General features: G+C 38.2%; 1 protein-coding gene across 2 annotated transcripts in view; it reads left to right on the top strand.

The window, feature by feature from the left end:
* ITGA6 (integrin subunit alpha 6) overlaps nucleotides 1-12712 on the top strand; it is a 73801-nt gene extending 61089 nt beyond the window's left edge. Inside the window, exons 22-26 of one of the 2 annotated variants that reach the window (XM_075180631.1) lie at nucleotides 1274-1384; nucleotides 1477-1575; nucleotides 2676-2801; nucleotides 4279-4411; nucleotides 6746-6943. In XM_075180631.1, coding sequence (XP_075036732.1) covers nucleotides 1274-1384; nucleotides 1477-1575; nucleotides 2676-2801; nucleotides 4279-4386 — 444 coding nt within the window. In that variant the 3' untranslated portion in view covers nucleotides 4387-4411; nucleotides 6746-6943. Of the gene's footprint in view, nucleotides 1-1273; nucleotides 1385-1476; nucleotides 1576-2675; nucleotides 2802-4278; nucleotides 4412-6745 lie in introns of both variants that reach the window. The other variant, XM_075180630.1, reaches the window with a different exon arrangement.
* The last annotated feature ends 3165 nt before the right edge of the window (nucleotides 12713-15877 follow it).

Here is a 15877-nt window from a genome sequence, read left to right as displayed (position 1 = left end):
TGTGCTGTTATGATCCTATGGATCTTTACATTGCATTTGTTTTGCAGGAAAGTATATTTGTAGGCGTACGTTCTCCAATGTAATAAAACACACAAATGTAGGCGCAGGTGATTTTATGGTTGGTGTTTCCATAGATTATGAAGTAGCGGTGTAGCTTGAAATGATCTAGGGAGACATGTAAGGAAGATTACACACATAAATGAACATTGTGGGCCTGAGTCATTAAGGAAAGTAAGGCAAAAAAAAGGAGTAAATCTTCTCCGGGACAAACCATGTTACAATGCAAGGGGTGCAAATTAGTTTATTATTTTGCACATAAGTTAAATACTGGCTATTTTTTCATCTAGCACACAAATGCTTGATAGCGTTATTTTTACACCAAAATTTAAAGTAAATCTAGGACATGCCCTACCCCAACTATAAATCTGTCCCCACATTTTATATTTACCTCCCCCTCCAATGCAACATGGTTTTGCCCAGGTGCAAAGTTACTCACTTTTTTAAGCTTTGCTCTCCATAATGACTCAGACCCTGTGAGTGCGCACTTCTAAATGTTGGGTCAGCCCAAACATGGCCACTTCCAGGCTGTATAGGTAGCAGGTGATTTGTAAGGGTATTTTGATGCCTACGTGCATTAATGCAAGACAGGACATTTAAATCCTAAACAATAGGACTTAACAGGAGGACTTTTCCTTTTAAGAGGACCTATTATTTTTTGTCCAGGACGTTTACAAAGTGCCTAGTATATTATGTAAGTGTAAAGAGAAACACCAGAGTTTGTCTACGCTCCCTTCACTCAGGAGCATAGATAAATAGCAGGCAGTGTATGCAAATGTAAGGACTCAGTGTGTAGCCAGCATATTACCCTTTCTTACTTTATATTCATCTGTTCTTCTACTGGGAGGAGAGAGCAGTGTTGCTTTAATTTTATTGGTAGAGAGGGGCTGTGCTGGAGGTTAAAGTTATGAAGATTGGGCCGAGGGGGGTCACACAGAATCAGCGGCCTAGGGGAGCACAACAAATTTAGCCATTTGGGGGCCATATGTGGTATCCACGTCGCCTGTTACCAGACACTAATTTAAAGTCAGTGCCAATGGTGTTAATACAATATAATATGCTTTGCTTTAATATTTTAGCTTTTTGTCCTATATAAGATCCCCATAGTGTGCTGTGGGGTGGCTATAACGGTTGATAATGGAAGAAAAATTTATTTAAAGTTTACTTTCTTATTTAATTGATGATTTAAAGTTAATTAATCTGTTACTGATTCCAGGACTGTGATAACCATGCAAGATGCGTGACAATTAAATGCCCTCTTACGGGTCTGGATAGTAATGCAGTCATTACACTTCGGTCACGGTTATGGAACAGCACTTTCCTTGAGGTGAGATTGCAGCAATGCACTTTATATATCCCTTACATCTGTAGAATGTACCGAGTTCCATGTGCTCAATGTCGTTTCCCTTTGATAAACAGGAATATTCGAAGATGAATTATCTTGACATTCTTGTGAAAGCTTCAATTGGTATTGACACCACAGCTGAGAACGTTAAATTGTCAAACGACGGTTACCAGGTAAGTAATTGTGGTTTACTGTAGAGCATTTCCTTGCATGAAGTTGTTAACATGATAGCTCTTTTCAATGCTTTACCCTCTCGGTACTCAGGACATTGCTGATACAGAATTCCACCTACGGAAAGACTGTTTCACTCTTTTAGGGCTCATCAGTAAATGATAGGTGGTTATTGCTCAGCAAGTGAAACGTTATAGAGCCTTCTGCATCTAACAATGAAACCTGTTAGGAATAGTGTTAAACAACTTTTTAGTGAAATGGGCTATTAAACTACTCCATAGCAAAAAATGTTTTACTTCTAAGCAGGGGCAAACACAGGATTTGTAGAGGGGGGTTTCCACACCATGCCGCCAGTGGGCGTGACAAGCATGCATGGGGGCGTGGCTATAATTTTAGACATAGCTTGGCTGCTCTCCAACTCTTCCTATCCCCATATTATACATGGGCAATGCTGCGTGCACTACTGTTAGGTGCACGCAGCTCTTCCTTTTCAAGCAGAGCTGGGTGAAGCGGGGGCAGGGTCCAGCAACCTTAATTATACAGTGCCCCAGGCTTGGAGGGGGGTTTCCAGGCTCTAGGACCCCCCCCCCCCCTTGGTTTGCCAATGCTAAGGATGCCGTTTTATACGGCAACCGTTTATCTAAATATGATATTTAGTATGAAGGGTTGCTCTTCCTGAATATAATGCTACCCACATGTCTGAGAGTTAATATGTTCGTATTATAACCGTTAACATTTTTTCACAATGTGGCCATTTGGGGCAGTCTTCCTTTGGGATGTATGGCTAAGAATTTACTTTCCATCACCAAACAACTGCCACTCACATTTTGTTTGTGTGTTCTACTTTACCATTCATACAAAAGTTGTGAAAATAAGCCCCACTTGCTATGTTGGGAATTTTCCATTTTTTTCCCCAAAATTAGGTAAAAGTTTCCTTGAAAAATATTTAAGGGCAAATTTTTGGAACAAGATATGGCCTCTGAGGACTTACTGTACAATAGTACATGTCTGTTACATGTGCCTGGTTGTGGGGCCTGTGCATGTAGAGTACTAGGTGGAATAGACAAGTACTTTAACAGTCACCCTATCTATCTGTGTGTAGGTGCGCGTGACCGTGTTCCCTGAGAAGACGCAGGCACAGTATACCGGAGTGCCATGGTGGATTATCTTGGTTGCTATATTAGCAGGAATTTTAATGCTTGCACTACTAGTGTTTTTATTATGGAAGGTGAGTACAATTATTTACCACTGACAGGCTAATACCATAAACTGCTTACACAATAGATAATATCAGATAGCTTTTAATAGGATATGCATGTGTAGTGCAGAGGCAGAGGCAGAGGTGGAGCTAGTGAGCTGTGTGCCCCGGGGCAGGGAAGCTGGGAGGAGGGACCGGGGCCCACAATCCGCTAGTTCCCCGTGCAGCGGGCCTTATTATCTCCATGGGCCTCGGTACACTACACCTGCTGCACCAATGGTGGTTCCGCCACTGGGCAGGTGTATAATAAGAATTTTAAAAGAATATTCTACACTATGTTTTAGCTCATAACCCCCAGTTGTAGATAATGATTTGCAATGCTCAGTGTGTGTATTTTGACTTGTAACAATGTTACAACTTTCTGCAAGATACAAGCTTTAGTTCTGCAGAGATTCTAATAAATTGCAGGTAGTTAACCACAATGTTACAAAATGGTGGATAAAATATTTGGAGATTAGCATTTTGCCAAATGGGTAATGAAAATGAAAGAATAATCCAGTGGCTGTTTCCTTTACAGTAAGAAAACCCAAGGGTCCTGCCACTCTGAGCCTCATTTCCACCACAACCCATTGATAACTAAACCTCATTTTGACACCAATGTATCTGTAATAACCCCAATCATTTCATCTGTCTTTCATCACCAGCTCAATGTTCCCTCTAAGCTCAGCGATCCGGAAATTAAAGTTAAACTCTTAATGTAATGGGAACCGACGGAGTGCATTGAGAATCTGCTGTTCGGTGCAAACACTATGGACAATGGATTTTCCTAACAAAACTATTTTTGTAACACTATCATTTCCAGATTGCTCAGCTTAAAGACAACAGTGCAAGTCATCTGGAGTTACTTTTCTTAGGGGAATGTACAATGTTTATGTAACGCCTAAACTTGAGCAGTGAGCCCCTGCCTCTAGATAGATTTACCAGTGGGCAGTCAGATGTAATTATACCAAACTCTCAGTGTCAATTGATCACTTGTTCCCGGGTGGTAAAAGAATCTTTTCATTTTCTAGCTATTGATGGACTACATTTCCTATTGCTGCCATGATGATATAGGTTATAATGGGCTATTTCTATAGAACTGATGGAAACCTATCCTTATTCTAAGTGGGTTTCAAGATCTCCGATTGATCAGTTTGAATTACAGGTTGAACTGTATTCTACAAATATACCTGCCACTTACATACAGTGGAGTGAGCCATGTTTGAGTTGAACCAATGTTCGTGAGCCTATAATACACTAGGAACAGATGACATCACTTAGTGATGTCAATGGTTTCTAGAGAATTGATTGGCTGAATATGGTTCATGGTGACTCTATAGTGTGTGGGTGACAGATACACTAACATTTCTGATGTTCTGTGACTGCTGATAATTTGCTCTTCTTTTAAATGTCCTCCTCCAATCAGTACAATCCTTACAATGTATCTAATAACCTTGATTCTTTGTAGTGTGGCTTCTTCAAGAGAAATAAGAAAGATCAGTTTGATGCCACATATCACAAGGCTGAGATCCACGCCCAGCCATCTGATAAAGAGAGGCTGACGGCTGACGCATAGTATTGATCAGCGTTCTGTGATTTTGGTAATTTGATTGTTTAAATCACTGCTTGAGGGTGTTGGATTGGCTGCAAGATTTTGTAAACCATTAACACAACAATGGCTTTTGCTGCAGACGTCTTTCATTAATCATTGGATTTTGCATCTTTTATCTGACACTAATCATGTAACGCACATATGTTTAACCTTTTACCATCTACTCATGCATGTAAAACTACTAACACATACAACTCTTACACCTGTTCTATGGTCTTTCGTTGTTGTTCTCTCTCAAAGTACTGTGCTGCCCGGGAATGTAAATGTTTCCATGACGATGGATACACTTTTCTCTTGTTGTCTACTTTTACTTTTAAAACTGTAATACGCTTCTTAGGGATGTAATGCAGATATGACAAATATATATATTTATATAAGTCAGAGAAATTCTTTTTTGTCTAAAATGTGTGTGCTTTCAGGTAAGTTCCCCGATATGTAATAAATACTACCTTTATATATCTGTGAGTGAACGTCCCTGCTTACTTACTGCCTGCTTTTAGAATACAAGTATTTGTCTTTACGTTACTGAAAGGTTGCAAGACATTGAGGACATTATTGCAAGGTTTAGTTCTTGTTTTATTTACTTTAAACAGATACAACAGTGTTCCATGGGCTATTCAGGATTACAATAGAAAAGCTTGACATACGGGCCTGGTTGTTTAACCTGATCTCTGAACACCCAGATCTGAGGCCGGTTTGGCCGAATTTGTATGTAGTTGATAACATTTGACAATAGTTTTCAGGGACACTTTGTTGCTGGGCACAGACATGTAAGCATGTTATACACTGTGCAATATAATCACAGCTCAGTGCAACACAAGGTCAGTCAAGACATGGTCATTAAACATAGCTATAAAAATTGTTTGCCTTTTGCTATGCTCATATTTAATACACGTTAATTTAAAAAAAAAAAAAAACAGAAAATAGAACAATTAGGCCTGAAATTAGAGTTGGATGCAAGTCCACTTGTGCCACGTAAAAATGTGACTTATGTAAAACGTGTGCGCATTCGCACAACTCATGGCTGTGTTTTCAGTTGAGCGCATCTTACACTCGCATCTACTTGTTCTCGGGTGGTCAGTGCGGTAAGAGCGAGAAGACGTCTCTGATCTTTACTTGCCTGTATCTTTAAGAGGAAGAGTCACATTTTTATTTGAACTCTAAATCAGACCCATAGAGTGAATTGCATATTATATAGAGAGAGAAAAATCATACTATAAAATTGAAAAAATAGGGCACACTTACATGGGAAGAAAGTCTAGGCACTTGGGACTTTCTCTGGAATTAGGAGACCGTTATCTACATAGTCGGCCAAATGACACGTCTCTGATCAGGCTCGTAGTGGCCCTATGCTGCGCCGTTGCCCAGTGACACATATGTCGTTGCTGACATCAACCAAATGCGTTTTACAAATACAACGAGAGCTCCGAGAGTTTTAGGCCCCACACACTATTGGTCATTTCAGTCAAAAAATACTAATTTTCTCCAACTTGGTCGATCCAGCTTGACAATACTCATAAAAATTATTTACAATAAATACATGTATGTTTGTAGTTTTTGTTAATAAGAATCATTTATCTTCCCACTGTTGTTCAACATTTATTGAGATGCAGAGAAGCAGACACATAATTAGATCTAATAAACAGAGACGTAGGTCCGTTTTATCAGACTACACATTATATCTAAAGAAGACTTAAATCCATTCATTAGTATTTTATGATTCAGTTGTAGATATGAAATGACCTATAGAGAATGTTAGTCATTTAATCCAGGGATACGTTTTTAGTTTTTTTCATCCATCTTCAACGGCTTTCGGAAAGAGCTGCTCCGTTGCGCTATTGTACTTTCATTAAAGGTTACAAACAGTAGGACAAGGTTGAAAAAGTTATTGCAAAACTCTGATTGGCTGCTGAGTTAAAGCCCTTATTTTTGTACAGTGCGGCAATTTTTATACTAATCAACAATATTTCTCAGACCTCCATCAGACATGTAATCTGGAGTTTCTAACAGTTAGTTCAGAGGACTCGTATACAAAATTGACCAGACCAAGTTTGGAAAGTTGACGGAGAATATTTGCTATTATTCAGTGTATGTGCATATTTGTTCCAGTCTATGTGACTTTCTTTTTTTTTTTCATAGAAGTCTTACTACTTTAATTATATTGCTTATAAAATGCTTCTGTGCTGACATTAACAGTGACTTGTTCCCGGCCGTGTGCTTTTCTATCAAAGTCTGCTTACATATCTGTCTGTAATTAACGATGCATCTGAAACCAATGGGAATTGTGCTCCTATAGTGACCTAATTCTCTTTTCTCTCTGCAGTGTGGATTTTTTAAACGGGCTAGGTACGATGACAATGTCCCGCAATACCATGCTGTACGAATTCCCAAAGAAGAACGCCAGTTCAAAGATGGAAAATTAAAGCAGAACAGTGAAAAAAAGCAATGGGTCACCAATTGGAATGAAAATGAAAGTTATTCCTAGGAATATTTTAATTCTATTCTTTTCTTTTTTTTTTTTTTTTTTTTTAAATAATGGTTACTGTTAACTGAATGATAGCACTGCAGTTGTTGAATTGGTTATGTGCTGAGCCATTGGCTTTCACATGAATCGTCTCTATTACATCACTGGCAGTGGTGAAATGAGTGTAGCAAGTAACATATGGAATGGACGTGTTAGGCTGCCTGACATCCGGTAATGATTTGGTTTCTAGGTGCACAATATGTCAGGAAGGGGTGCTAAGTTTTATTTAATGCTGATCTACTGTCATTATGCAATAAAGGAGGAAGCAGCCACTGGAATACTTACAGTGCATTAAAGGCTCTAAAGAGGCGTTTACAGTCACTATACGACCCTTTCTCTAAGTCTGAACAGATGTTATCTGTTTGCCTTAAACATAGCTGTTTGTGCCATTATCAATTATAGCGTGTAATCAATTGTGAAACACTTAATATTTCCTATGCAAAATAATCATTTCTTTATACAGTTATTCCCAATGGCTTTACTTTTCCTACATAGGCCATCTTAGTGCCTATTTGGGTTGCGGCAGTGTGCCTTTAAACACCTTAATTGCAAGGAGAGCCTTCAAAGTGTTGCATATTACTGAAGATCATGGGGTAAATGTAAGTTACCGGTGGGTTTGAAAAGTGGAGATGTTGCCTATAGCAACCAATCAGATTCTAGCTGTCATTTTGTAGAATGTACTAAATAAGTGATAGCTAGAATCTGATTGGCTCTACTTTTTTAAACCCACTGGAAACTCGCAGCTTGATACATTTACCCCCTTGTCTTAATTTAACTATGCACAGCTAATACACTCCTGGTTTAAATATACATTCCATTACGCTTTTGAGGCTGCAAAATCTTTCATGTGTAAAAACTGAAAATGTGTAATATGTTGTCAATCACCACATGGTGACATTTGCATTTGTTTTCAGATTTAAAACCTAAAAACGATGCTTCAATGTTCCTTCTGTAAAAAGCATAACCTGTGTGGTATTTATTACTTCATGTTACCTTTTGCCTTTAACTTTATAGTATACATGACAGCTGCAAACAGCGCAGACCACCATTTTGTTGGCATAACCTATATTCATGGGAACGTAGCCTGTCAGTTCAGCCGCATCACTAAGGCAGTCTGTCTTTTTGTGCCTTAGCCCTGTCATGTTTGGGCTGACTGGCCACATTGCCATGAATATTGGTTCATTTACAAAACGGTTGTTTCCACTGTGTGTAGGTGTCCGGTAGCAGACCTCCCAACCGTCACGAGAGTCCAGATTCACAGACCTCGAAAGGAGTGTAACTTACACGAAAGTGGGCGGAGTATGGTCAAAAATGGACATATCTGGGCGGGCTTTAAGTCAATCTGAGATGGGCTTATTTTGTCCTGGTTTCGCCTGCCTAATTGTTGGGAGGTATGAGGTCCTCTTTAAGGCCAAAGATTTATATTCTATTTTTACTTGGGTGTAACTAATGAAAATGGTCAACTGTAGGCAACTAATTTCAGAGACGTTCTACTAGTTTCTTTTTTTGTTTTTATTTTCTGTGTCACCAGCTGTTATAATGCAGGACTGTGTTTGGTGCTTTGTTTGTCAATACATCTACTTGTTTTGTGCCTATGTAATTCCATAGCTGCCAGAGGATTCTCTCTGCATTCTGGCAGACTAACAATTCCTGTGCTGAATGTGTAAATAATGTGACGTGTAGATATAAAATGTTATTTCTGATTGAGGGGCGTATTCCCAGCAAGTCTCAGTTTACTACATCTGTAGTAAACCTGGATCTTTCAGCCTTATATATATATATATATATATATAAATCTATGGGTTACACTGAAATTGCTCCAGAAAAAGCAATGCAGAGTGCAAGCTACTGAAACATTGTTCTGTTGATAGGACATGAATCCTCAACATCACTATGCACTGTACAAGTATATAGGGGTATGTAGTTCACCTACACATGGTCTGCTGCCATCTTAACATAAATAGAGATTTGTAGAAGATATTCAGTTATGATCCACCCTCCTAGACCCGCCTCTCTTTTCGTAAAGAAGGTGGGGCCTCAATGACGTGTTTTGCATCATTATGCCTTGTGGGTGGGTCCTGATGACACGTTTTGACGAGTATGTACTAACCAAATAATATGCACAACATTTAGCTTTAACTAATATAGATACATCAACTTGTAACAGAAGCAAAAGCAATGTGTACCACATGTGTGTATGTAATGTGAATTACAGATTTCATTAATGTTTTTAGTCTTGCTCAGGAAAAATTAAAATGTCTAGATAATGCTGCTTCTACATTAAAAGAGCATTTTTCTAATATGTACATACAGATGTAAAATGTTTATGACCACAAAATCTGAATAATTTGGCAGTGAATAAATATGAGACATATACAGTGATTTCAACAAATACACCGTTCATTCCTGAGCACCTTTAGAGTTCCAAGAAATAACTGGAAAGCAGTAAGCAAAATAACGTTCAGTTGGAAACAGAAGACTCTACTGTAGATGATGATAATGTAGGATAATGCATTTATATATTTGCATATTCCAAAATATAATTTCATACAAGAGCAATGTGTATTTTAACTTTGTTTCTTAGAAAATGGCTGTAAAATATTTCTGACCAATGGGGAGACAGTCACAATCTAATCTGGATCTACAAGTGCTCCTCAGGCTTTAATTACTACTTTGTTACTCACAGATACTAGATATTTTTGTAATCTAGTTGTGCAACAATGGAGAGGTACCTCTGAGATATCGACTTAGTATTATTATGATTTCTTTTAAGATACTTTTAACTACTTACACAAGGTTCCTCCATAGGGGTGGGATTCACTGATAGTTGCATAGACAACCTGATCCACTGATGATCCAGTGGAAGTCGTGAGATATTGTATGGAGTTTAAACATATGAACTGAAGGAGCATATATTACATTTAGGGGTATATTTACTAAACTGCGGGTTTGAAAAAGTGGAGATGTTGCCTATAGCAACCAATCAGATTCTAGCTGTCATTTATTTAGTACATTCTACAAATTTATCTTAATTCCTAACACATATACTATATGGACTTTGATTGTGTTGATTTCCGAACAGTGTGAAGGATATTTATGGGGAAAAATATGCACCTATCGGACATTTACTTTCATTGTCTAAACTACACTAGAAAAATGACACGTAGAATAAAATTGTTTTTTCTTCAACTCCATTAATGTATGTTGTGGACCCTTCAGTATGAATTTATTAATCCTCAATCACATAGTATAACTACACTCATGTATTTAACACTAATGTGCAAATAACAACCAATTAGGTTTAAGCTTTCCTTAGTCTCTGTGGTGCCCGAACCCCAAGTATCAGGTTTGCATTGTTCTAGAACCCCAACCGGTGCTTCTCAATAGTGAGCCTTGGATATTTGACAGTAAGGAGACTCCCAAAAGACATCCTGGAACCCAACCAACAGGTTGCGCACCTCTGGTATAACGTACACATAGGCCGATCCCAGTTAATATCTTGTTGGATGCTATAGGTTAAAGCATGTATTTACCATTGTTATATGTTATTGAAGTTGGCCTCTAATTTATGCAAAATGGAGGCAACTATATTGTGAACTGGGCCACATTTATCACAATGGGACATATAGTAATGATGTAGGTAACGGGTAAGATCACAGAGTACAGCAGACACTCAGTGATGTCACTGACACGTTACAGCTTGATAGGTGCAACTGACATGAATGTCGTGAGTTGACGGATCCCAGTCTAGTCTATACTCAGCACAGATAGTGGCTACTTCCACTGTGTAGGTGATCGCTGCACTTTCATTAGACTTTCATGATTTATAGTCATATATGGAAAATCAGACTATAGAAAAAAACTTTTTTTTTTGTTTAGAAGTTAGGTGTTTTTTGAAGATAGAATATATCACATTTTTGTGTATTAAATTGTATAGTAAAGTGGTGCCATAGAGCTATGTATATACATATTCTAATTTCTCTGTTACTTTGGGTCAATGAGTAAACACTGGATAGATTTTGTTTTGTAAATGATCTTAACATGTATGTATGGGATCTTGAATACCATAGAACGCTTTGTTACATGGGGTCATACTTCTGAAACACAGTTATACCCCTGTAAAAATTATTTCTGTATATTTTTCTTCAACATAAAGTTATTTACACATTTTACTGTATGTCCAAGTCTTGTCACGTTCTTTAGATTTCCATTCCAATTCTCTTTAGAATAACTCACTTGTTTGGGAAGGGAATATTTAAGGTAAAATAATCTTCCAATGCAATCCAAGTGAGCAAAAGAAAACACTAGATGACTATGGTTGATTTTATTGTAATGTATTTTCTGGGGTGGGGTTAATCCATAGAAAGCTTTTCAGTGTTTAGGATTATTCTGTAAGTAATTTAACAATTATAAACATTGCTCCCAGGATATGTATATTTAACATCAGATAACAGCTAGAGCAGCCCTTCATGGCGTCTAGGAAGTCACATGTATGAATAGTTCTGATATGTACTTTCACGATAGGGATGTAGTGGCGCACACCATGGGCAAAGCAATTACTACATCACTTATCTATCAAAGGGTGAAGAATGGTATTTATCAACTAATTAATCAATTTATCAAGTTCGTCGTTTTGCAAAAATAACAATGCGGCACCTTTTTATGAATAGGGTTCAGTAATTGTGATTTTGTCCTAAAATCATAGGCATCTATTGGTCTAGATGTAAAAAAATGTGGCTTACACATTTATCTAAATGCAACAAAAAAAAGGATAACACCGAATATGGTCTAAACAAAGCAAAGTTTCAGACATGTGGAGCCTGATATAGTTGAACGTAAAATCGTAAATACGCATTTTTGTAGTGTGTATGTGCACAAAAATTGAGTAATTGCTGCTCCCTATGAGACTCAGGCAAACCTGACGCTTATGACTATTACATTTAGAGAGGAGGACACGGGGGCAGAAGGGGCGTGGACAGAAGGGGTGTGGAAGCGTAGGGTAAGTACAGTAAGGACATGTTCACATAAATGCAACTGAATCAAACGCATACGCACCTATTAAAAAGCGTATCTCTAGCGGGTGTCCGAGGCAGGTTCAGAATACGCCCTGAGGATGGAGACAGCATGAAACTGGACCATCTGCATTCACTGCAGACCTGAAAGTATCTTTAGATGTGTCTGGCTTAGGATACTAGGCAAAATGTTTTTTTTTTTTTTATTATAATTTACGTCTTTAAATAAATTGCATCCGACCTACATCAGGCCCAAAGTGTTCGTACCTCAAAGGTGCAAATCAGCACTAAAACCATAGAAATCAAACAGACATTTGTTTTTATCTGTAAAGTGCAAGATAGACAATAAAAGCAAATGTTCCATTTGTTTAGTGCGGAGTTGCACCTTTGAACAATGTTGGTAATTAACCCATTGTGTATTTATATCTATTTACTAAAGAAAAAATTGTCAAGGGAGGTAATATGCATTACAAGGCTTATAGTATTTAATGTACTTAAACCAAGTTGGTCATTTTTAACATTGTATTTCCTTCTAAAATTGCATTTTTGTCCCCACATTATCACCAAGAAACCCAATTGTCGCAATTGATTTGAGATGTGTGCAGCGTTTAACACAGACTTTTGTCACATTCTCGTCTATGTTTGCAACTCATTTTGTACCAATTAGAAATGTTAAACAATTCTATACAGTGAATATGCCTGTGGATATTTGTAAAATAAAAACTGTTAAATAAAATTGTTTTTTTTACAAAAAGTTCTACTTTTTCTAAATTTAAAAAGTGACATATGGCAGTATATTTACTAAATTGCGGGTTTGAAAAAGTGGAGATGTTGCCTATAGCAACCAATCAGATTCTAACTATCATTTATTTAGTACATTCTACAAAATGATAGCTAGAATCTGATTGGTTGCTATCGGCAGCATCTCCACTTTTTCAAACCCGCAGTTTAGTAAATATACCCCTTGGAGTGATGCAAGTAAGGATGGTCTGGCAGGAAACCAGTTGTACCTATTTTCACTGGCAAACAGCTGACATGAAAAACATGAGACAATATGTCTTAAATACACGGGAGAGACTAAAGAATATACTAAACTGCTGTAGTGAATACACACCAATGTGGTTTGTTACTTTGTATCTGTTGTCAGTGGCCAATAAATCAGACGGACACACAAGCACTTTAAACGTCAGGTTTAAAGCACCACATCTATTTGCTCCAAATTGAAATAATTCATTTATATGAATAATATAGAGAGGCTGTCACACAAGCACTTTTATCAATACGTTTTTTTAAAACACAGCATCGTCTTGGATAAGTATCCAAATAACCCCAATAAATACCAAATTAAATATTTGATATTTGAGCCGAACCTGTGACACACGGTGCTTCGATTACTCATTACAAGCTGTGAGCAGTAACAGTGATGTACTTTTCCAGCTGCAAAAGAATGCTATAAAAAATAAGTAAGAGCTTCTAATGCCATAAAAGCACGAGCATGGCATGCGCCCATGTACCAATGCATGTACTCCAATACCAATTGCAAATACCTATTTGGAGTACCAATGTACTCCAAATACATACTGGTAGGTTAATTGGCTGCAATCAAAAAAATTGACCCTAGTCTCTCCATCCCTCTGTCTGTCTGTCTGTCTGTCTGTGTGTGAGTGTGTGTGTGTGTGTGCCTATAGTAGGAAATTTAGACTGTAAGCTCCAATGGGGCAGGGACTGATGTGAATGAGTTCTCTGTACAGCGCTGCGGAATTAGTGGCGCTATATAAATAAATGATGATGATGATGAATGCATGCGCCCATGTACCATTACACAAATAGGAGCAAATGGAAAATTCATTTTATATACAGAGATTATTATGACAAATGTAATTAATCAGACAAATTTCTAACCAAAAGACTCAAAGCTTACAGAGCCTCCCAGACCTTATGTTATAAATAAGGTTTAAATCATTATGACCCTAAACCAGTGGATCCCAAACTTTTTCAGTTCAAGCCACCCTTAGGGTCTCCATAACTTTTTCAAGGCACCCCTAAGCCAAAATAATTACCAAGTAGTCCCCCGCCTTGCTTACCACTGGCCCTGGCTGAGGCACCCCTGTGAGATCGCCGAGGTACCCCAGGGAGCCTAGGCACACAGTTTGGAAACCACTGCCCTAAACAGATCAACTGTATAAATAAATCAAATTGTGTACTTATATAATATCCACAAACATTCACCATCTAAAAAGACTGCGATGAGCCACATAAAAAACTACATAGATTCCTATAAACTTACCATGTTAGACCAAAAAAAGTTGAGCAGCGGTGTTGAGGAAAGTGGAGAGAGGTGGTAGAGCTGGAGGCTGGAGATGAGGAGGTTACAGTAGTTGAGGCAGGAGATAACGCAGGAGAGGATGAGAGGTTTAGTTGCATCCAAGGTGAGAGAGGACCTGATCTTTGAAATGTTGCGAAGGTGGAAGCAGCAGGATTGGGAAATGGACTGAATATGAAGAAGAGGGAGCAATAGAGCATGATACCCTGACAACAGACTTGAGGAACGAAGTACAGGGTAGTGTTGTCAACGGATAGGGAGGGGATGGGTAGGGACCCTGGAGAAAGGGGGGAGACAATGAGTTCAGTTTGGACATGATAAGTTTGAAAAAGCGCTGAGACATCCAAGAGATGGCAGATATACTGTAGGTGCAAGAGACCAAGGGAGGAGAGGTTCATTTGTGTTTCGTGGGCATGAAGGTGGTATTGGAGGTCAGAGGAGCTGATAAGATCAGGGGTAGAGACAGAGAAGGCGCATTGGTAAGGTAGGAGGTAAATCCGGAGAGGATTGTGTAGTGGAGGCTGATGGAGTGAAGTGTTTGCAGGAGTAGAGGGTGGAGAGGTAGCACTGGAAAGGGGGAAATGCCAAACTGACAAACAGTCTTGATTATTAGCGGTTATAGGGCATTGCCTACTGGGAGACTTTTCCTGATATGGGCATGGTATGGGGGTGATCTGCTTGTGGTTTTAGTAGGTATGCAATTAGGAATATCGGCAGGTATGTAAATATTAGGGAAAAAGATCAACAACTGTTATCTACAGTATATTAATAAGACAAACCACTGAGTGTTGGGTCTGTCACATACAGAAGTAGTATATTTAGATGGTTCTGCCAGGGGAAATGGCTGAGACTACTTACTTACATACACTAGTCTGTCTCTTTACTATGTGATGGGTAATGTGGGAGAATGAGGGAACACTATAGATGTCAGTAACAATATGAATGCCTGCAGACCTGTATCAGCAGAAGTCACACATCCAACATCAGTTCCTGCTGTACTGCATTACATGATGATTCATACGGTAATGAAAAAAAAAAACCACAAAAATTATACTGCAATATATGACTTTGTAAATACGGGATATGTTTTGAATAATTTAATGTTTTTAAAAATATCTCCACATGTCAAGATTAGAGAAATAAATATTATGTAAGTGGAAAACTGATAAACCACACGTAGCATGTCTTTGGGAAAAATATATAAAAAAATTTAATGAAAAGCCAACAACATGCCCACAACTCTCCTATAAAGGTTGCAAATCTTTGCTAAACATTCCTGACAAAGCATAATGTAGCAAAGGCACTCTATGACAAATGATAAAGCACAAAGTCTTACAAAGTCTTCTGCAGTATATATGAAGCTTTTATTGCATTCAGATGTGGACACTTCTTAAGCAGAGAGAAGTCTGTCCTTGTGCAGACAGGTACAAGCTTTTATACCTTAACATCTGCTACACAGTGGAATGATGATGATGAATAATCTTTACTCTTATTTACAGTTCCCTAATATGGTACAAAACAAGTTTCTAATTCACATTGGCTACCTTGAGATAACAATGACCATACATCAACATTCTTTAAAGCCTGTGTGATGTA

The sequence above is a fragment of the Mixophyes fleayi genome, chromosome 7 (genome assembly GCF_038048845.1).
Source record: "Mixophyes fleayi isolate aMixFle1 chromosome 7, aMixFle1.hap1, whole genome shotgun sequence".
NCBI classification, from domain to species: domain Eukaryota; kingdom Metazoa; phylum Chordata; class Amphibia; order Anura; family Limnodynastidae; genus Mixophyes; species Mixophyes fleayi.
This window is presented reverse-complemented; position numbering and strand designations above follow the sequence as displayed.